This window comes from Hydra viridissima, unplaced genomic scaffold (genome assembly GCF_058129835.1).
Source record: "Hydra viridissima isolate aposymbiotic clone 2 unplaced genomic scaffold, HvirCarnegie_v1 scaffold_4, whole genome shotgun sequence".
NCBI lineage: Eukaryota > Metazoa > Cnidaria > Hydrozoa > Anthoathecata > Hydridae > Hydra > Hydra viridissima.
Genome location: NW_028324303.1, coordinates 12,353,512 through 12,377,264, shown reverse-complemented (window position 1 = coordinate 12,377,264; position 23,753 = coordinate 12,353,512). Strand labels below are relative to the sequence as shown.

General features: G+C 29.2%; 2 protein-coding genes across 13 annotated transcripts; both read right to left on the bottom strand.

Moving 5' to 3' along the window:
* Positions 1-1,374: 1,374 nt before the first annotated feature.
* Positions 1,375-1,868, bottom strand: LOC149889948 (cysteine-rich DPF motif domain-containing protein 1-like). Its single transcript, XM_090084385.1, has one exon. It carries the CDS (start codon positions 1,866-1,868, stop codon positions 1,533-1,535), a length of 336 nt encoding a protein of 111 aa, XP_089940511.1. The 3' UTR covers positions 1,375-1,532.
* Positions 1,869-1,956: 88 nt separating this feature from the next.
* On the bottom strand, positions 1,957-21,966 carry LOC145183007 (uncharacterized). Of its 12 annotated transcripts, none has more exons than XR_016451577.1 (10): positions 21,853-21,948; positions 11,832-11,950; positions 11,496-11,725; positions 11,264-11,389; positions 10,262-10,369; positions 9,714-9,891; positions 9,186-9,447; positions 3,674-3,897; positions 2,785-2,865; positions 1,957-2,628 (listed from the first exon to the last, which is right to left on the bottom strand). XR_016451577.1 is itself a non-coding variant. In XM_090084368.1 (10 exons), exons 2-10 carry the CDS (start codon positions 11,929-11,931, stop codon positions 2,350-2,352), a joined length of 1,518 nt encoding a protein of 505 aa, XP_089940494.1. In that variant the 5' UTR covers positions 11,932-11,950; positions 21,853-21,966; the 3' UTR covers positions 1,957-2,349. The 12 variants fall into 12 exon arrangements, 6 of the variants coding, with proteins under 6 accessions (XP_089940494.1, XP_089940492.1, XP_089940493.1 ...); XR_016451576.1 differs by lacking the exon at positions 21,853-21,948 and adding an exon at positions 13,864-14,163; XR_016451574.1 differs by lacking the exon at positions 21,853-21,948 and adding an exon at positions 12,496-13,169.
* Between the last annotated feature and the right edge of the window lie 1,787 nt (positions 21,967-23,753).

Sequence of the window (23,753 nt, the reverse complement as noted above, 5' to 3'; positions counted from 1 at the left end):
ATTAGCCAATTTTTAATTTTAACCTCTATGTTTTTATCAAAAATTGTTGGACGCCCTACTTGACTCTTTGCTCAACCTTGTGTTCGTTGAACAAGGGTTGTCTTAGGTATTTTATAAAATTTAGATGCTGCATATAGTGTCATAGTCTTCTTTTTTATTTTATCCAATGCTTCATCCATATCCTGTTGTGAATATGGTTTTTAAGATCTTTTTGGGCCTAAAATAAAAAATTAAATCATTTTTTTAAAGCTAGGACTTTCTTTTGTATACGGTAAAAAAGAGGAAAAAACAAAGTCACATCAACTTTTTCGTAAAAATATTAGTTTTTACGTGTAAATCGATCGTTTTTACATGCAAATTCCAAACTTACCACGTTCATGAGCCATTATTGATCAAAATAGTTTTTTAACAACAAAATTTTTACAATAAAAAACCTAAATCTTCACCATACAATTTTTGACGCAAAATGGCATTAACTTATATTGAATAATTACATCTCAGTAGAACAAATACTCTGATAGGCCGAATTCTCAACCAATCCAGTCAATTTTTTTATGGAAAATTTTTTCAAAAACATTTAGTTAAAATAACAAAAAGTGTTTTCTCAAAATAATTATTTTATAATATACAAAATTTATCATTTGTTAAATTAGAACTTTCTTACAGCATAGGACTTTGTTAGGTCACACCACGGTACTTACTCTTGATATAAAACCATAAATAAAAGGATTGGTGACAGTCGATTTTTGTTCGTCTGATCGCCCATAGTATATTCCTCGTTTGAGATTAGAGGAATTTCTACACATTTCTCTTTAAATATTCATTCTAGATTAATTAAAAAGAATAAAAAAATTAGGATGGCAGAAATGATGCATCTCTGATGCACCTGTTAAAAATTAAAAAGGTATTGAAAAAAAGGTATTGAAGTATGATTTTACTTCAGAAAATATTTTCGCAATTATATTTTGTTCTTACAATAACCAATTCAAGTATCGACCGAGAGATATTCGTCTGACATAAAATCATTCTTTTATCAGATGAGTGATAGCCAAAAATGTTTTTTAAAAAAAAAACAAAAAAACAGCGAGTAGGGAACAGCAGAGAAATGATATATACGATCAAGAGAAGAGAAAAGAAAATGCGAAAAACTTAAGGTAAAGCCTAATATTTAAGTATTGAATCTAATTGCTGTTTTAGGCAAAAAGTTAGAGTCAGTTAAAAAGGCAACTAATCTAACAGATTCTTCTCCTTGTTAGTTTTAATTAGTTAATGGTAGATTACCTCTGGCAGATTGTTAGAAAAAGCTTGCTGTCCAGGTTTCCACTACTGTTCACAGACGTCAAAACTTTAAAAGCATTTAAGAATTTTATTGAATTTTAAGTTTCAGAAATATACTATCAGCTTCATTGGATTTTATTTTATTTTTACAATTTAAACACAATTAACAAAAAGAACTTTTTTATTACGTAGAAACTCATGAAGAATTGAAAATGTCAAAAACAAGATTTAAAATCTCATAAAGTTAAAATGTCTCATAACGTTATCTTCAAATCTTTAATGATTTCGTTAGGAAAACAGTCTGGACACTTTGTAACACAATTACGACAAAATCTCTTTGTGTAAAACACACTGCAACTTGATGACACACAAACAGTGCTTTTACAAATAGAACAGACTGAACCAAGAACTAATGGCATTGAGGCAGGACCTTCAAAAGGATTGACTATATAGTATACATCTTCGAGAAAATGAAGATCACTTGTTACATCTGCCAGCTTGCGATACTTATTGTACTTAAACAAAAGTTTGCATTGAGTGCATTCAAATTGTTTGTTGATTTGATTTTTCATACCATTTTCATCTTCCATCGTTAACTTTTATTTCTAACATTCTAACCATTTATATTAAATTTATTATTGTATATGCAAAATTAATAAGAGTTAAAAAAACAAACAGTTTATAATTCTAATAATAAATTCTTAGCCCATAAAACTTAAAACCCATAAAAGATTATTTAAGTTCAAAATATTAAGTAAAAAGTATCCATCAAAGATATGCATAAATACATACATTCAATACGGTAAATACATTACATAACATACATAACATACATAACATACGTAAGATACATTACACACGTTAAATGCATTACATATATTTATATTGCATTACATCACATTACATTATATACATTGTGTACATTATGTACAACGTATACACTGCATGCATTACACACATTGCACACATTAAAAACATTGCACACATTGCATATTACATATTTGCATACATAATGGGATAAAAAAAAAATGTTTGTAAAAGATAAAAGATTTATAAAAATATTGAAAAAAGTTATTGATAAGGTGGTGGATTACAGCTAGGGTAAAGTGGTTGTGCAAACTGTTGCTGACGAGCATGCATCACTCCATCATACATAAAGTACCAGCTATGAACATCGATAGGATAGTCAGGTGCATTTTCTTGATGCACAAATTTTGCAGACACATCTGCTGAACACACTAACCTCCATCCATATGCTGTAAAATGGTATAGAATGTGAACTAGTAAGGCTCTTCCATGAATCCCATCACCTCTCCAGACAGAAGACCATGGGTTTCCCTTCAACTTTGCCTAGAAGCCAAAAAGTTTGTTTAAATATTAAATAAAACAGAAACTTATTAGAAAAGTTATACTTGTAGTAAAATCCCATACAAAAGATAACAGTCCTTCATCTGAATATCAGTACTTCATTTGAATATCAGTCCTTTATTTGAATATACTTTTTACCTGATAAGAAACCCCATCACCAAGCTGCTTTTCTTCTTGCAAACCCATTGACCAAAGGTTAGCTATTAATGATCTCCCCAACTAAATTCAAGATAAATAGTTAAATCATAAATGACTTAATAACATTAATAGCAAATTTAGTAAATTACGTAGATGTGAGAATATTCCGCAAAGCTCTGCACAACACATCATCATTTTTATTCTCAAAACATTTTTGAAATGAATTAAAGGATTTAAAACAAAAAAAACTTGCTGTATCATAATTACACCCTCAATATACAGGGTGTAGGTATAACCTTAACAAGTGAAAAAACCCTTATTGAAAAGAGGGCAAAAAAAAACCAACATGTTTATTTGAAATTGATAAAAGAGTAATTGATTCCTTGGGTCAATAGGATGTTTAAAGAGACTGGCATCACTCTCAAACAAAACAGAACTACATCTCATACTGCAAATGTTGCTCAAGATTGGTGCAAGGATAATATGACAGGATTCTAGGAAAAAGATTTATGGCCTCCTTCACCAGAATTTAATCAAATGGATTTTGCTATTTGGAGTATTTTAGAGGGCAATGCATCCCCATCCTCTCACCAATGTGTAAGATTGCTGAAATTTTGGCTTATTAAAACAATAAAAACCTACTCTTTCTTTGTTTTGAAAAAGATGCTTTTAGCGTCTGATTCACCATTTTAACTTACCTCTATTATATGCTGAGGAGCATTAAAACATTAATGGAATTTTTATGGCAAGTATTTGATAATATTATTTGTTAATTTTTATTGTTTTCTTAGTTTTAATTGTGGTATTTCACAACATTTATAAACATTCAACAGAAATGAAACAAATCACAATGTAACCATTGATTCATTGTAAAAACATTTTAACTTGCCTCTATCATATGCTGAGGAGCATTAATAAGCCGAATTTTGTCAGTTTCATTTAATGAAACGCACAAAAACTGAGTTTGCAATGGCTGACCTCTCTTGAACAATAACAAAGACTTGTCATTTAATTTGCGAGAGACATCTACACCTGTAGTAATAAAGAATCCAACAGATGCCATTTTTTCCATGAGATGAACTATTAGTACCCGAGAACGGACAGCATCATCACCTAGAATCAGAGAAAAACAACATGTCATACAGTAACATTATAAGAAAAATTTATAAAATGGCTCCAACCCTAACATGCAACCTAAATGACATCCTATTGGGGAATAACCTACAAGATCTTAAATGTAAAAATCATAATCTCAACTTTTAAACTTTTTTCCCTCTTGATTGCACTTTGATTTGCATTATTGAACTGTTTTGCATACACAGCATCAGCCATTAATAACAATCCATCACATTTTTTTTTTTATATCATTTAACTTTGACAAATAAATCAATGTTTGTTGACTCTTTTAAAATATAAAAAGTGTTAATTGATGAGCATATATTTTATTTCAAATAAATATAGATATTCATAAAAATATTAATCGATGTACTAATTATCTTGTTTTTTTTTTACACATATCTCTTTAAATCTAAAATAATTATAATGGCCAAAATTCACTCTATTAATTCACACTTCCTTTAAAATTGCATTTGAATTTGAGTAAAACTTGGAACTTATTTGTGAATTAATAATGATCATTAGAGAACTTTTATTTAAAATTTTATAAATATTTGAAAAATTTGTGTAAAAGGAAATATAAAAATAGTATCTAATTAACTACAACATTTTAGCAATAAAACAATCAAAGTGACTGGAAAAACTATTGACAATGTGACAAAATGTAAAATCATTGCAATCAATGAACAAAACCTCTCAATGAGAAAAATTGTGAAATATTTAAACACATGCAACTGTTAGTAGAATAATCAACTAATACCATGAATACAATTGAAAATCTTCAATGTCCCAGAAGACCCTGGGTTTCAAATGAAAGAAATGAACATTCACTTATTCGCATAATGAAAAAAAATTGAAAGTTATCATCTACTGATCTCAGTCGAAAATGGCAAGTAATTTCTGGTGTTGTTGCTAGTACTTGAACAATTAGAAGAGTACTACAAAAACAAAATTACATGTGATAAGCTGTTTGCAAAAAACTATGTCTATCAAAAAAACATCAGAAAGCAAGAAAAAACCATTGCTTAGCCCATAGAATTTGGTCTAAGAGCATTTGGCACAAGGTTCTTTTCAGCAATGAAAGGAATGTTGAGGTTGATTCAAGGAAAAACTGAGTAATGCTGAGAAGATTGCCACATGAAAAAATGCACCAGGTTGTTTTATGTATAGAAAACAAGGTAGTGGCAGTGTAGGCATCTGGACCTGAATGAACTATGAAGGTGTCAGATGTTTCAAACTATTCAATGGAGGGCTTGATTCTCAAAGATATTTAGACATATTGGATATTTATTTGATGCCTTCAATTGGCATTTTCCAAAAAGATATGGGAATTATCTTCCAACGAGATAATCCTTCATGTCATACTGCTAAGATTTGCAAGCATTCGTTAGAAGAAAACAACATTAAAATCATGTCTTGGCCTGCCTATAGTCCAGATCTCAATTGCATAGAAACTTTGTGGTCTTGGTTAGACCACAATTTTGGTAAAAGTGAAATAAAAGATCTGGACCAGCTAAAAGAAGTAACAAAATTACTGAATAATGTTCCAAAAAATATTACTCAGAATTTAGTGAACTCCATGTTGAAACATTAATAAATGCTTAAAAGCTAAATGATTGTCAACAAAATATTTATTTATTTTTATTTATTTTTTTATTTTTATTTTTTTGTGTTTTGTAAATTTTGTTTTATGATTTGTTAATTTTGTTGTTGTGGTTTGTTTATCTTGGCCACAATTTTTTTTTATGCATATGAACACTTGTTTTCATTTCAATATTTTAGTTTTTAATTTATTTATTTATTATTATTTTATATCAAATTTATATTTTAATTCATCATTTGATTTATTTCAACAAAAAAAAATTAAAGAAAAAATCTTTTAATTTTTAAAATACTTAATTTCAAACTTACATTCTTACTACAATAAAATAATGGATTGTTGTTAATGGCCAATACTGTATATTACATTTTTGAGCTATATATGCAAAACAGTTTAATAAAAAATACAGTGTACAGTGGGTTGCATAAATATAGAGTCACTAGTTTTTTATGCAAAAGTTTTGTTTTTTTCAAAATTATCTTTGAAACCATTTAAATAATATGATTAAAAGCGTATTACATGTGTTAATTAATTGATTCTCTATCGAATGGTATATAATTTGAACTCGTTAGGTTAACCAGTCTTGAGAAATTTTTAATTCAATTAGAACATACCTGTATTTCTAATGTAGCAAAAATAAAGAGTCAACTCAAATTTTAACGACTTATGTTGAAATATCTCAACGAAATGTTATCTGAGCAATCTAAAAGTTGGTGGTTGATTTCTTTCGAACTATATAAACATTCTTGCAAAAATAAAATTAAGTTTACATTTTTACATCTTGAGTTAATCGCATTGGTAATTATTTGGTAAAGTAAAAAGACAAAAATGGGCAGAAAAGCTGTTTTAGACAAAGTTCGACGGCAAATTGTAAGTCTGCTAAAAGATAAAACATAAAGCCAACGAGAAATAGCTCGAATGTGCAATGTTCGAATGGAAAAACCATGAGCTAGATAATGTCAAAGATTTACCAAGGCTTGGTAGGCCTTTAAAGTCAACTTCAAGAGACCAAAGTTATCTCTATCGGAAGGTAAGACATGACCCTAAAATTTCTTACTGCGAACTTGCTGAAGGGTTCACAAATAAGCCTGGTAAGTGTTAGTGTTAGTAGATGGACTAACTAACCTTAACTAACTCTAACTGTATAAAGATGCGTAAATAAGAAAGGCCTAGATTGCAATATCACTGCTCGAAAACCACTTTTGCGTGTCTCAGATCACCTAAAAAGATTAAAGTGGGATAGAGAAAGACTTTGCTGGTCTGTAGAAGACTGGGCCAAAGTCATTTTTAGCAACGAATCCAAATTTGAGCTGATAAATCGCAGGTCAAGATTAATCATCAAGAGGCTGGCCGGTGAAAAGTTCAAAGAACATTTTTGTGTACCAAGGATACAAGGCGGAGCAGGATCAGTCGGAATATGGGGATGCTTCTCCCATCAAGGAACAGGGTCATACAACAATTAAAACAGCAGGATTAACCAGTAGAACTACAAAAATACCTTCGAAAATAAACTTTTGCCAACAGCTAAAGCTTTTTACAGAAAATGACAACAATGAATTTTTCAGCATGATAGCGCAACAGCTCACAAGCAGGCCTTAGAAAAGTATTGGAAAGAATTTCCAAGAGAATTTTGCATCTGACTAGTTGAATTTATGCCTAGACATTTTCATGCATGTGTGAAAGTTTGTGGTGCGCATAAAAAATACTAAAATGCACTCTGACTCTATATTTTTGCTCTGTTTTTTTTGTTTGTTTTTTTAACAGTATGTATTTCTCATAAAAATCTTAAACTTTTTTTTTTTTTAAAAAAATTTTTTTCTTATTTTGTTTGTAATACCACTGTTAATAAAATTTAAAACAATTTAAATTATTAGTTTTTTGTTTGCTTTAAATTTAAAAAAAAGCATAAAAAAAATCGTACTAAAAATCAACTGACTCTATTTGTGCAACCCACTGTATAGATATTATTCCACAAAATTTGCATTTTTATTTGTACATATATGTACAATCATAAATGTTCACTATATAAATAAAGGTAAATGGTAATTATATTGTGAGCTTTTAAGGTTTTTTAAAATCATTTTAAAAGAAAAAGACACTTAACTACTTAGCATACAAACACATTAGAAATATTTATCTAATAAGATATTTGTAGAAAACATTTTTTTCTACCATTTTCCTGCTATAAAGGCTCTTTACATATTTTTTTAATGATTACCTTTATTTAAGTAATAAAGAAATTTAATGTAAATAGTTATTAGCTAAATCACAAAATACAGTTAGGAGTACTTGGTTAGCATACATTGAAATACAACTCTGTAGAAAAAAGAAAAATAATGTTGATTATGTTATTGAATGGACTTAACATTTCTCTAGTTTTGTGCAAATAAGGGTGTTCTAAAAAATCTGTTCAAAACTGTCAAAAGCATATTGAAAATTACAATATTACTGATGATAAATTTCCAAAGCCACCACTAAGAAAATACTTGTTTGTTAAGATACGTAGAAAACATTTACACAACTTTTTCTCTAATAGGGTACACATAACTATATTTAAAAATTCATGAAAATCAGTCAATATCTTGACCCTTCTCCATCAAATTAAATAGTTTAGTCTTTGCTTAAAAGCAAAACGACCCTAAAAACATTTTTTTCTCACACAACAAATAAGTAATATTGAGCAGGGATTTCAATATTTTTTGTTAACAATAAAAGATGTAATTAAAAGTTTACAACATACTGAAATAATCAAAAAAAAAAAAAAAAAAAAAGAAAAATTTAAAATGCTAATGGTAAATACAATATACTGAAAAATATTTCAGTATTTTGGGAGTTAAAAAGGTTTTTACAACCATTTCCCATATATAATCTAAATCATTATAAGATAAATCAACTTTATTGTTTATCTTATGACTTAGATTGCATATGGGAAATCATCTTTCAGCGTACCATGCTAGACAGAATTTAAAAGATATTGAAATTTAAGTCCATAAACAAATTTAAGAACTGAAAATGTATTTTATTCATAAACCTGGAACTAAAAAGTCTAAAGCCAAAAAATCTAGGACAAAATAAAACTTTGAAGAAATGTCATTGCTAAATTTTTTAAAAATCATTTGATTCCGTTATGAATTAAATATCTCACTTGAAATCAGTGATTCATTTTCATACTTTAAAAATTTAAATAGTTAAGACTTTGTTAAAAATAGTTAAATTTTTTTTTATCAAAACCGGTTTTTGGTGAATTGATTGTCTGATACTAACAAGTCCTGAAATAAATAAAAAATTGTTGACACAATGGATTTAATTATTAATAAATTATTTAGATAAAATTAATGAAAATATTTTCAAACTTTTACCTCTAGCAAGTTTTACAAATTTTAGGCATAGCAAATTTTACTATTTTTTGTCTACATATTTTTTGTGTCTAATCAATTTATGAAAAATACTTTTGTACTATTATAGAAAAGTTTCTTCACTAAAATATAGACAGTTTTTTAATCTTTATTTCTTTAAGACTTTTGAAAATTAGTTTTTAGTACTGAGCACCAATCTTTCAAGCCTGTGAAATACATGTAACACGAAAAAAAGTCTAGTCATATTTATTCTAAAACATAGCCTGGATAACATTTCTTTTTTTATTTCAATTTTTTTATTTTGTTTAGCAATTAATTTTTAAACCTACTGTTAATGATACTCTAAACTTGATTCATTTAGACTGCCATCACTAACAACAACTCAAGACAAAGAATTACCATCAGCCCACCATGGATTTCCTCTGAGTTTTATCTCATAGCAAAAAGGACGTTCATCGAATACTTCTTGTATTCCTAAGTGCCACCATTGTCTGATAGTATTCTCAATCAGAGTGATTAAACTATCTTCGCAATGAATTAAGCGAATTCGATCTGTCTGATTTAAGCTAATGATCATGAACTGCTCACCAACTATGAATAAAATTTAACTTTAAATAACTATTTTTGTATGCATTTAAAATTAGTTTAGCATGTCAAACATTCTCTGTTATGTCAATTTTAGCATAATAGATTATTTAGTTTAAGCAGTATGTTGACTTTAAGCATATATAAGAAATGTTATTTAAAATATTCTTATTCAAAATTAGGAAAACAAAATACTAAAAAAATCAGTAACAAAAATGAGAAAATACTCATGAGCAACTCCAATGTTATCAAAGTAAAAAAAAAAAACATACATGGAAGATTTTGGTCAAATCGAAAAAACAAAGTATCTGCAGTAGATTTCAAGTTGCTGTTTCCATATAAATGCCATTGTTGTTTAGAAAGCTCTGTAACAATTTCTTTAATCATAAACCTTGAGGAACAGGATTCAGCTTTGTCAACAAATGACCAAGGGTTACCATGAAGCTTTATCTAAAAGAAACATTTTTTAAAAGTTTTCAAATTTTTTATTACCATTAACTTTATTGCAAATTCTGCTACATCACATAAAAATCAATACTTGAGCATGGAATGTATGACGATCCGTGAAACACTTTCAGTTGGGAATTTTTGCTTGATTAAAAAGAGACAAACATTGCTTTTGCAGGTATATCAGAAATAATATAATTTGATTGTCAAAAAATGTCTGTGAAATCAATATTTTAGTGATAATTCCATATAAATATTATTACAAAAAAATTACATAAAAATCATTTAAATCTCACACTATAACCACATAGTAAGACTCATCTAGGAAATTATAACATCAAAGAAAAAGAAATAAAAAAAAACATTTTTATACTTCATAGGTAAACTGATCTATCTGTGATTCTGCTTGAATTCCCCTCACCCATGTTTGACTGACAATATTTTTTATAACTTGGAAGATATTAGGAGGGCAGTCCACAATCTAAAAGAAAAATTTCTAAATTTTAGAAAATGTTTATAAATAATTTATTACGTGCAGTAACATTTAAAAAATACCTTAGTTGATTTTTTAAGTAGAATTTAAACCAGTTTAAATAAATTGATTTAAATGGATCATGGGGTTGAGGGGGATATTGTAAATTTCTATTTATAGATGCTTATTTCAAAATTCAAAATGTTTGTACTTAAAACTTTTAATTGACAAAAAAGTTTTAAACAGTTCCGGATTACTAGAAATTATATTCTGTATTTTTAAAAAAGCTCCAAGTTTTTACCACTTTATGTAAAATGTAGTTTAAAAAAATGTTCATGTTACTTAGAAACTAGAAACTAAAATTTGAGAGTGAAAACTAAATTAGTTAGGGGTTTAGCAATTGTTAACTTTCTATGTAATCTTCAATTAAAGAAGATTACATAGAAAGTTAACAATTCTGTTTTAACTCTTTTGTCATTCCACAGGTGACACTTGTCAACTGTTTGAAACTTTATTACAAATTTAAAAACCTAAGAAATATTGAGAACTTGATTGATAAGTAAATAAAAAATCAATAGTAGCTAAAAAAATCTTTAAAAAATGACAGCAAAAAATGTTTAAACAAATAAACAGCTTTTTAGAATATACAGGACATCTTACTATTGTTAATAAATTCATAATAAAATAAACAACAGTTGTAAAATATTCTTCTTAAAACATTCAAATTCTCAGAATCTCAGAACCTCTAAACAATATCAATATTCATTAAATTTGTGAACAAATTGTTTTTACTATTATGCCTTTGTACCACATAAAGGCATTCTTTAAAATCTAATGTTTTATGTTTACATGCTATATAATGCTGCAAGACACTATGTTAAAATTTATAAAAGAGAACAGTACTTGTAACTTGTCTGTTGAAGACAGTCCAACTTCTAAGATTTTTTGAGTATCAAACTGAACAAATTGTTGTTGAAAATACCAAGTTGATAGATCAAGTGATCTACTCAAATCACTTGATACAAGTAGCTAAATCAAAATAAAACAAAAATTGACCTTAAAATTGAAACAAACAGTTATGATGCCTATCTACTACAAGCAATAAATATGAATTAAAGCTTTTTTAATAACTCACCTGCCATCCCATATTTCTTAAACCCTGCAAAATAGCACCACACATTCGTCTAACTTGTATAGCTTCAGCTTTGGATGTTGTAAGCCCAAAAGGTGAGCCTAAGAGCTTAAAAGAATACGCTTTAGGTGAACTGACATTAGTAGGGTCATTCATCTCGGCCTTTTCAAGTTGTATTCCTTTTGACCAATTTTGCTGAATTGATGTTCGAACAGCATCCAATTCATTTTTTCCTAAGAAAAAAAAATCAAATATATATCAAACAAATCAGCAATCTGACAGTAATTTAACTCTTTGTTAAGTTTATGTATAAAAAATAGACACATATAATACATTTACCAGAATATAGCAAAATAAATGTATCCACACCACTGATTACTATTGACATGTAATTTGGTGTAGGTAGATCAGGTAAAGGTAGAGAGCAACCTGTGCCCATTGTACTTTGTTTACAGAAACTAGATTAGATAATTTAAAAACAAAATGAATTTGAATGTGGTTATATAAATATACACATATATAGATATATTAGTGTTTACTTTTATAACTTTTGTCATTCCACACATTTAAATCATTTGTTATTGATTTCAATATTGTTTCTTTGTTTCTTAAAAAGTGAAATAGTTTCAGATTATGAATACACTGGGGTAGACTTTCTCCAGCAGATTTGATGAATTCCTTTTTTCAAAAAGAATGTATGGAGTTGATTGCTTAGTGTGGTATTTACAAGTCAAATGTAGTAAGCTTAAGTTGAAAAGTTGATTACTTCAGAAATTTCAATTTTATGTTACTAAGAACTAAAGAAACAGACTCAACTTTGAAGTGAACACACTATTTGATGTACATCATGATTAGATAACCAATTTTTTAGGGGATTAGGGCAAATTTGCCCACCTCCTCTGAAAAAAGTCATCTAAAATAACTTTTATAAAAATTTTTCTACGTTCTAAAACAAGAATAAAATTTACAAATAGATAACAAATTTCTTTAAGAAATTTGATACCTTTTCATAAAATTTATAGTGGAGGAATTACATAAAGTACATGCAAATCTCAAGCTTCATCAGATAAACATGGATGTATTGCATTCTTGTAGAGCTGTAGTTACATAATTCCATATTAAGAACATTCATTAAAACTTTCAAGGATCTGTAACTGCCATCTATTGCCACACAGATATAACTTTATCTGTCTCTAGTCCCCTAACAGCGCAAACATGATCAACAAGTAATTTTGAATCTTTATATAAACTAGATCTTTAATAAAAGAGTGCAAGATTTATTTCCAAATATTTTTTTAAAATTTAAACTCCATATTTTCTACTGTGTAGCAATCATCAAGAGCATGTGAACATATCTACATTTTCTTGGAAGCTTTTACCTCAACCTACCCAGATTTTTTCAACAATCCATTGCAATTGAATTTATTGTACAATCCAACAGTTTGTGCTTTCTCTTTATATTATAGAAAGTTTGCCTTGAAATAGTTTTTATGGTTGGCTTCTTTCCAATCTATATACTGATGGAGTCCCACCTATCAACAGTGTCATAGTTTCACCCAAATGTTTTGAACTTGCTGTATTTCTTTCATAAATTTGGAAAAGACTTATTCTACTATTTTTAAACCTAAAATCTAACTTTTGAAATCTGTTTTATGTTTGAATAAGTAAACTTACTTTTATACAAACTATTAATTCACAGTTTTTTCACAGGGTTACAATATCTGTCTTAGTATAGGAATGTAATATTCCAAGTCCAATTCTTTGATAAAAAATAAAGTAAAATTTTTTAATAACATTGTTTGCAATTTCAGATTCATTAAAGTACATATTTAAAACATCCTAATACATAAATTTTTTATTTTAATATTTAACAAATTTATTTAATATGTATATCATTCATAAAAAATGTCAATTTAATTTTAAATAATGAATCAAATTACAACTTGATGTAGATATCTTGAATCTTGAATATATATATATATATATATATATATATATATATATATATATATATATATATATATATATATATATATATATATATATATATAATACAGAGGATAGGGAAAAATTTGCCGAACCTCTGAAATAGTTAGTTCTCATCAGGATGTATACCTAATTATTAATCAACTTTTTAACCTAAACGTATTACATTTGACTAGTGTACTAAGCAATGGATATTCGGCGGTTATGAGTCGGGAAAAAAATAAAAGGTTTTTAATTCCAGGAGGAATTAAAAACCTTTTATTTTTTTCCCGACTCATAACCGCCGAATATCGTAAGGCTGCAAATTTAATGCCAATCATACACTAATGGATAATTCCAGGTTCAACAGTCTAAGATGATATTTGAACTCCATATAAAAACTTACCAGCGCTTAGATATAGCACAGTTAACCACAGTTTTAATTTTGTTGACCCTCAAACAGGATTATCAACAAACCATAAAAGCATGTGATGTTGAGCAAAAGCCAACATTTAAACAATGATGGGAATCTGGAAACCGTGAGAAGATTGCAGATTACTTGCCAGAATGTGGACACAACGTTTTAATGAGCATCGCCTATTTTACTTTTGAAATGAAATAGTTTCAACTTATCCTGTTTAAACTCTGTTTACAAAAGGTAATGTTGTTGTTAAACTTCATTTAACCTACCAGAGAGTTTTAAATGAAAGTATAAGTGGAAATATTTACAATCAAAACATTAGAAATGGGCACTAATAACTAAAAGTGGATATATTTGTAACAAGAAGTAAAAATTACAGGAAAGAAAATTTAATTTAAAGAGAAAAAAACGCAGTCCGGGTTGCTGGATTTACTTGGAAGTTGTATTTGCATGAATAATAGAGAGCTTACGATATGAAAACTGCAACGGCAACGGAGACTACAAAGGTCTGGACCGAGCGGTTGCGACTTGCTGTTGCGGTATTCCAATAAAAATTAGTTAAGAATTTCCGCTTCGAAAAAAAGAAAACATCTTGAAATAAACAAAAAAAATTTAAAAATGGCTCCTTTAAGAAATGTTAGAAATAGTTTATTACTTGAATTAGAATCAAATATCATAGATGACGAGGAATTTTTACTACTGTACAAATTAAATTTGTTCAAGAATCTAGATTTACCGGTTCGGAGTTATAAGCAATTTTGTTTAGAAATCATGTCTGATGATGAATGCAAAAGTGAATTTAAATTTCTACGTAGTGATATATATCGCTTACTCAATGTACTTCAACTAACTCAAGAGTTTGAATGTTATAACGGGTTAAAAGTTACTCCAGTAGAAGCACTGTGTATTTTTTTAAAAAGGTTTTCCTACCCATGTAGACTACTCGATATGATACTCGATATATATATATATATATATATATATATATATATATATATATATATATATATATATATATTATGTATTTATACTTATGTATATATCCTAAATTTGTATCAGAAATTAAATAATTACTTTGTTACACTTTTGGAGCAAGTAGGGTAGACCAGGGCATGTTGGCCCTAGGGGCAGGATGGCCCTTTTGAGTTAGTTCTATGACTATGCGCTTCTGCGCGCTAGGAATCAAGGGGAAGATCAACAGCATTCCTCCCCTCATTCCTCAGAAGTATCACTAATATCTGAGCACAGTTGCCAGTGTTGTATCTTTTTATCGATTTTGGATAAGCTGAAGTATATTTTGAACAGTTTGCTTGATGTGTTTGTGTTCACTAGTCTTCGACAGTAGTGCTATAGGTAAGTACCTTGTTTGAAGTTTAAAGTCTGAGGATTAATTTAATATACAATGTTACACAGTACCAGTTGATGGGTTAAGAAAAAAGTAACTTTTACTCTAAACATGGCGATGGGGCAGGTTGACCCAGCACAAACGACGCACGTTGGCCATGTGGGCAAAAGTACCCCGTTTACGCATGCATATTTTTTAATTCATATTAAATTGTTTGTGATGGAACAAAATGCCAGTGACAGAATGTTTTTGTTAAAACGCTAATCTGATTGAGACTTTTTAGCCAGTTTCAAAACATTAGATTAGAATTAAGCCTAATAAATCAATTAGGTATTTAATAAATTTATTAGAATCTCATACTATGTAGGGAATATGCAAATTTATGTAAGAATGTAATAACAGTAAGTAAATTTTGAGGGCTGATCTGCCCCAACCCATGGGCCAACTTACCCCAAGTAAGGGGCACATTGGCCCAAGGAACATCACCTTATATAAAGCATTTTAAAAATTTTCACAAGTTTATTTAAGCTTTTAACAAAAGATTTTTTTTTTTTATATGGTTTTAGCAACCTTCTCCCATAAAGAAATAAAATAAAACACGAAATGCGAAAAAGTTAGGAATCAAAGAAAAAAAAGCGGGCCAACGTGCCCCGGTCTACTACTTTGTTCCATTTATAAGCCGTTTTCAGAAAACGCGAATTTCAACGTTTTGAAGTTGCGTAAAAAGTTTTAAAACGGCATTTCAGGGAATCCCATCCATTGCGCATGCCTAGTGTCAAATATTTATCATAAATTGTAGAAGTTGCCGTTGCAGTTTTCTTATCGTAAGCTCTTAATTAACGCGCCACACAGTGGAAAATTGTAGAGCAACAGCATATCATAAATGTTTTTTACTAATGTCGCTACTGTCATTATATTTCAATTTTATTTAATAGTTTAATGGTCAATCATTGCTGTAATACAGGAATTTCACATAATTTTATGTAAAAATAAAAGATTTGAAGCCCTATTGTTTATTACTTTTGCGGATGTTCATTTCAAACCTGTTCGCTTCATCACTTTAAAAGTTAATTTTCTATAAAACTTTCTAGGAATAAGTATAAAGTATTATACATTTTTGAAAAGCTCATGTTATGGAGATTTTAAGAAAATTATACATTTTTACTTATATGGTTCAGTTTAGGAGTAATTATTTGAACAATAAAATAAATGAAAAAAAATAACATTCTTCAAGTTCACTGAGACTTTTGGTAGTTACCCACGCTTCCCCACGCTTTACATTTAATGTAGTATTGTAGCCTAGGTGTTTATTAAAAACATGTATAAGAATGAGTTGCAGAAACGTGCGGTTTCCGAAATTATCGAAAACAGAGGGATAAAAGTAAAAAAACAGAAAACCGCTTTTTATCGTGGTTTCAAATTTTGTTCATTTATAACAATAGCTTGGTATATGTTTTTTAATTTATTATCAATTTTTTATTGATACCATGGCATTCTTTTATTTTTGCTCTCCTTTTGTGGTGAATGTACACTGCCAATATATAAAGAGTTGAAACATTGATATCAGTATAACAAATTCACAGTGGAAATTAAATCGACTCGTTTGAGTATTGAATATTACTTAAGTTACTTTTGTGACTTGTTAAAATGACAACTTTTAGGTGTTTGAAATGTAAATTATTGCTTTCCTATATTGATGGAGGAAAGACAGTTGAGGCACTGTCAACAATTTTAAAAGAAAATTATCAACTTTCTGAGGACAACTTGTGTTTCATCATTCGCGATATTTAAAGGCACATTGCCTTTAAATATCGCGAATGATGAAACACAAGTTGTCCTCAGAAAGTTGATAATTTTCTTTTAAAATTGTTGACAGTGCCTCAACTGTCTTTCCTCCATCAATATAGGAAAGCAATAATTTACATTTCAAACACTTAAAAGTTGTCATTTTAACAAGTATTAACATTATTCCGTCTTTTAATAAACGATGGATACTGGCGTCACGGAAAAAGGAAGCTTTTTTTATCTAAGAACAGTGATTGGTTGGATATTGTGTATCTTTACCTAACTCAGAAGAGGTAATTACCGACTCCACGCCATCTACTTCTTTTGAAAAACGCAGAAGGCCGTGCGTGTCTTATGGAGATTCGTCAGACTCCAGCAAAAAAAAGAAAAAATTCCATGTTACTTAAGGAATATGGATTCGAGCATATCTTTAATACATATCTTCAGGCGTTGCATTCAATAGGAGAAGAAGCAGAAGCAAAACTTGTGGAATCATTAAGGATTGCTGATAAAGACAAAAAAAAATTAATATCGAGTTTTATGGAAAACGCAAGCCAGAAAAATATGCTAACTGATGAAGAAGCACTCAGCGTGTTTATTGATTTAGATTTAACAAAAGCACAATATTTGTACATGAGGAAGGTGACAAATGAACGAAACTGTTCCATATTTCCACCATATTGTAAAATTCAAGAAATTAAACAGACCTGCTATCAACCATCTTCTGCAATAGAAATTACGAACACACATCCGAAAATTCTGGAACTGCAAGATTTATTGGATCATACTGTAGCTAGAATTTTGACCATAGATTCCGTGTACAGTATTGAATTCAAGCATTTACTTTCATATAGTAAATGGGGCTGTGATGGTTCCTCTGGCCAAAGCCAATACAAGTAGAAACTTCCAGAGGAATCTGAACTTATTTCTGATGCAAATTTGTTTACTAGTTCTTTGGTGCCTATCAAACTAATTAATAAAGTAACTGGCGCAGTTGTTTGGCAAAATCCGGCACCTTCATATGTTCGTTTTTGTCGACCTATATGCATAGAATTCTGCAAAGAGACTTCCAAGAAAACTAAAGCCGTTGTAGATGAAGTAAAGAGCCAAATAAACTCTTTGCGTGAAATGTGCAAGAACTTGATGAAGATACTCTGCAGCTTTTGAAAGTCAACGAACTGATTTCAGGAACTGAAAGTCCCTATGTAGTTATGATATAGTACCTTTAAGGTGGTACCAGGGTAAAAAACGGCTATTTTTGATAAAATTTTGAAAAATGCCAAAATTAATGTTTTGAATTCTTAAATCTACCTATTTCAATATGCGTTTTGCAAAAAGTAAAAAATCTTCTTAATTTTAATCAAATTTGGCCTTTTTTTAAAGAGCAGTTTGGTTCTTGCTTCATAACAACGACCTTAGAAACGCTTTTTTTCTCGCTAAATCTCAATTTTTCAGAAAAAATAACTTTTCATAGAAAATAGATAATTGGCTGAAATTTTGCAGGTTTAAAGATGAACATATTACAAATGTTGTCTGTGAAGCAAATTTTTGTTATTTTTTATTTAAAACTCATTTTTATCATGCTTTGGTCCCAAACTACCCTTAATTTTATATCTTAAAGTTCAAATGTCAACCTGGTAAAGTTAAAAATGTTTTAAAAAATTCTGTTTCATAGACAACATTCCTAATACATTAAAAAATTCATGTTCAAATTTTCAAGCAGTTTTGACTCTTTTTGAGTTAGTTATGTTAGATGAAAGAATAAGCAGTTTTGGGGGTAACAAAACACTAATTATGCGCATAATTAATGACGTCATCATTAAATTTTTTTTTTGGGCTACTGTTTTATATATTTTTTTTGTTCATTAATAGAAAAGAGCTAAAGTCTATTAATAGTTTTCAATTTCTTGTTAAAAAGTTGATTTTACCCAGGTACCACCTTAATATACCTATACATTATTTCATAAAAGCAACTATTTAAAAATTGTTATTAAGAAACTGTTTTAAATATTTCTATAATTAGTAGGTAAGCACTTTATGTATTTTTCGTCGTTTTTAATAATTTTAAGGTATTTTCATACATTTGTAAAGCATTGTGTTAAAGTGTAAATTAACAAACTGCCAATTTTGAAGTTTTTGATTTTTATTTATTTATTTTTAATATTGTATTACAAAAAATTTTTATAAAAAGTATTTCTCAAGAAGCGTCATATACTACTTTACATTTGTGCAAAATTTCAAATCTCTATTTTTAGTAACAAAAAAGTTATCGATTTTTGGTCCGAAACACAACTTTATTTTCCACTGTGCGCCAGTGCGCTTTCGCATATCACCCCCCTCCCCCCTTTTTTTTTTTTTTTATAACAGAAAGACGGAAGGGGTTTTTGAATTATGGAACAACGGTGTTGAAAAAATGGTGAATATTAGCGTTTTGATAGGGAATTTATTTTTCTTCAAGTTAAAATTAGAGCACTTCGGATGTTCGAAAATCTTTAATTGGTTAATGGTATAACAACCAAAGGTGGATAAAAGTTCTAAGAAAGAGCACAATCAATTTAGCTTGTTTACAAAAAATATTTTAAAACTTTTTGTTTACAAAATCCCAAATAAGGTTAAGACTCATGAAGAAAACTGAAAATTCATCTGCTTTCTTTGACTCAAAATGTCCTTAAGAACACTTACTTATTACATGAAATAAAAATCACAAATTACTCTATAGCAGATCAATTTTCAAAACCCTAGGGCCACTCTTAAAATTTGTAAGGCATGAAGTTGTCTCTTGGAAGATTTAATGAGGGTCTGAAAGTCACTTCGCCTCAACTTTATGACTTCAATTTAATCAGCCAAAGAGCACTGACCTTTAGTGAGCACTAACCTTCAGCTCTTTGACTGAGCTAAAACTTGTGATTGCCAAATTTGCTCAATTGCAAGATTATAATGGGAAAACAAAACCAAGTTTCTTGAAAACTCCAAAACTCCAAAACCTTCCAAGTTTCCAAAATCTCAAAAGATTGCAAACAAAAGATGAATGAAATGCTTTTCTGTCATTGGTCGAGGTATTTCTCATGTATATACCAACTCTACAAAGGAATTTGATAAAAATCACAACGATTATTCTACAAAGGAACTTGGTGAAAGCCTCAACAAGAAAGAGTTGCTGCTGAGACAGTTGTAGTGTTAGCCATTTCTTAATTGCTACTTTAATTGTTGCTTTTCCGCATTGCATGTACGACTTAAACAAGCGCTAGGAGACAGTGCATTTGCAGTTCTTCCAGGTAAATAATTTCTTTGTAGGGTGATTTTTCTTTTTACTAATTCAGATAGTTTGGCAATTTTTCTCAAATTTGGTACTTTATTTACAGGTTCCTTAAGACCCAAATGCCTTTTTTTTTTTTAAAAAAAAAGATTATCTTGAAGCTGAAAAAAAATTGTTTTTCAAAAGTTTAAATGAACACTGACATCTCAAATTCTAGAGTCCAGAAATCGGCTTCAATATTTAACAGTTTGCAAACTGAGGAGAACTTTTGCTTCTGTCAAAAAAAACTATGAAACATATGACTCTTCTAGTGGAAATTACAAAAAGTAAAAAGTTTTAATAACACTTTTCATTCTCGAATTATAAGCATCCATGATGTTTCTCTCATTTTTGACCTTACTCCTCCAATTGAGCACCATCTATTATTGGAAGTTGTAAACTATCTGCTTAAATCAATTAAAGATTCATGTTCTAACACTAACAAGGGACTGGCTGTACTTTACATTTAAATCAAGCAATACTATGGTGTCAGTGGACCAGATTGCAGAAAGCTCTTGAAAAAAATAAAGCTGCTTCAAAAGTTCAGTGCAATTGTTATGTCTTGCTTTAAAAATGAGGTTGACAAAGCCTGCTCTTAAAAAATCCAAAGCTTCAAGGAATCCTACATTACTCTAAATGGACCTTCTGTAACACCAAAAACATTAAATGCATATATCTCTCTCGGACGTTAAGGTACCAAAGTACAAGTATTTTTTTGATAATCTAGGTTTGTATCTATCTATCAACCCTCCAGAGGGTTACTCTAGGTCAGAAAGGTTGGGTGGAAAGTCATTATTCGGAACAGTGTGTGATTTTAAATAAGTGTGTGATTTTAAGAAACTTAATGTTGCTAGAACAGTTCTAATTTTTGTTTTTAATTTCAACAATTTTGTCGCTAAAAGAGATTTAATACTTACAAACTATTTTATGTAATATTTATGAAATTGAATTCCCTATTAATATTAGAAAAATTAGAATAAACCAGGGGAAACAGCAAAAAAATTAAACAAAAAAAGAGCAAACAAAAAAAAAGCGAACAATTAGCAACTTTGATTGGTCAATTTTGCTGATATCAAATGGAAATAAACCAGTGTTTTGAAATCCAGCAATTATTTGTATTCGTTAAAAGGGTCACCGGAGCTAAAAAGTTTTGTTTGTAGTTTAGTGAAATTTTGTTTTGTCAAATTTTTAAATTTTAAAGCTGCATAAAATTCTGTAAGTAATTTGCACCAAAAATGGTGTAGCGCAGTATTGTAGAGAATTTCCTGCACTTTCTAAAATTGTGAAAATTATTTTTAGAAATTTTTTAAAAACTTAATTCAAATAAAAATTTTATGACGATCAAGATTATCTTTTCAAAATTGAATTTGCTTGTTCAGGAAAAAAGTGAGCGTAACATCGAGAAAAAGTTTATCGGGGAAATAGTAAACATGCTGATTGCTTACACATATGCATTAAAGTGGTCAAAGGTTAAATTAACAGTTAAAACGTAAATAAATGTGATAACATTTGCTAAAAGTTTTTAAATCAAAATGGCTCACATACTTACACTCGTAAAACGCAAACAACTTAAACAGAAGAGAACATAAATTTGCAGTTGAACAAATCAAAAAAGGCGAAATATCACTAAGTAAAGCTTCAGATGCACACAACGTACTGTGAGGAAAGAGATCTAAAAACAGTAATTAGAAAAGACGTACACACGGAGACTTATTTATCCTGTTATATAAATAAATTATAAGTTGACATAGCAACAAAAACAACCAATAATAGAAAACTAAAAAAAAACTCAAAAATAGAGTTAGACTTTTGAATGAACATAAAAAACTAAACAATAAATTTGGATAAATAAAAAACACTTTTAAATAAACGAAAAAAAAAGAAAAACTAAACTAAACTTTTGAATAAATAGAGAAAAAAAAAGCAAAACTAAACTTTTGTTTGAAAGAAAAAGAAAAAAAAAAGAAACATTTTGATGTACAGAAAAAGAAAAGAGTTCTACAAAAGTCAGAGAAAAATATTATTTAAAGAAAAGTGAGCAAAAGTTTTGCCATTTCTAATTACAAAAATAGAAGAAAGAGATTATCGTTTATAGAGAGCAAGAGGAGCAGAAGAGGAGTAATTGACAAAAACGATTGTACATATACAGTATTAGGCACTACAAGGAGAAAAAAAAATATTTGAAACTTTGTGAATAAAAGATAACCACCACAGCAAATTATTAGAATATTGTATTGAGAATAATTATAACTAGGGCGAACAATATAACCTTAACTCCTTACTAATTAACCCCTTGTTAATTAACCCCTTATTAATTAACCCCTGTCCTTCCCTAACCAAAAGTCTCCAGACCCTTAACCTCAAACCCAACCTGCGAATTCCTTCTATTTAACTCTCGAACCTATACCTCTTTAAACCTCAACACATAAACCACATCCCTCATACTAACAAAGAACGACAACAGCTCTCATATTAACAACACAGCATAGCATAAACAACCGCCCTTACAATACCAAAGGTAACTTTTCACAAACATATGCGCAACAAAGTCCAATCATATGGTAGATACATAGCAACCGTGCTAAGTACAGCGTTTGAATTTGTTCTTGTTTTATTGCTAATCTGTTTAGCCGATTGAGAATTTAGCAGAACACTTGCAGATGCCATCGCAATAGTTGGGGGTTGTTTGGTATCTACATAACAAAGCTATTTGTTTCTACCAAACGGTATACCAGGACGAGAATGGTGTCAAGGTTTCACGAAACGATGGAGCCACAAATTAAGCGTCCGAGTAGTAAGCAATATTTGGTCTGTCAGAGCTTCTTTTTATATGAAGGCAAAATAAAGTTATTTCAATAGGGTTTAAAAACAATTTCTTGAAGCAAATAGCAACTTTTAATTTTAACCAAATTGGACTTTCAGGCGATCAAAGCAAGCACCATATAATTTGCTCAAACGGATCAAATGTTGCAACAAACGGATCAAATGTTGCAATACTTCTCAGAAAGACTCTAAGACAATTAAAGAAATTCAAGATTAACTTCAGTAAAGCTTCAGATGAAGCCTATTGAATGCAACATTCAAAAAAACAAGACATTAAGAAGTGCAAAAAGTGTCGCAGAGTTTGGAAAGAAGCATTGCCAACTCAAATCAACACGTGGTATCAATGCAAAGTTTCTAGATGCAAGTCTTGGATTTGTTGATTGTGTTTAGCCAAAAAATACAAAATTGGTAAAGAGTGTTTTTGGATGAAAAAATGCTGCGGACCTGCTTCTGACTATGAAACCACTCAAATTAAACTAAAGAATAGTTTGTTTTTTTTTGTATAATTTTATAATAAAATTAGTTTTTATTTCATCTTTAATTTAGTTTAAAATTTTAGTTCAAAATTTAAGTTTGTTTTTCTCCAGTGATAAGGGGAAAAGCAACCTTTTTTTTCTTTTTTTTTCT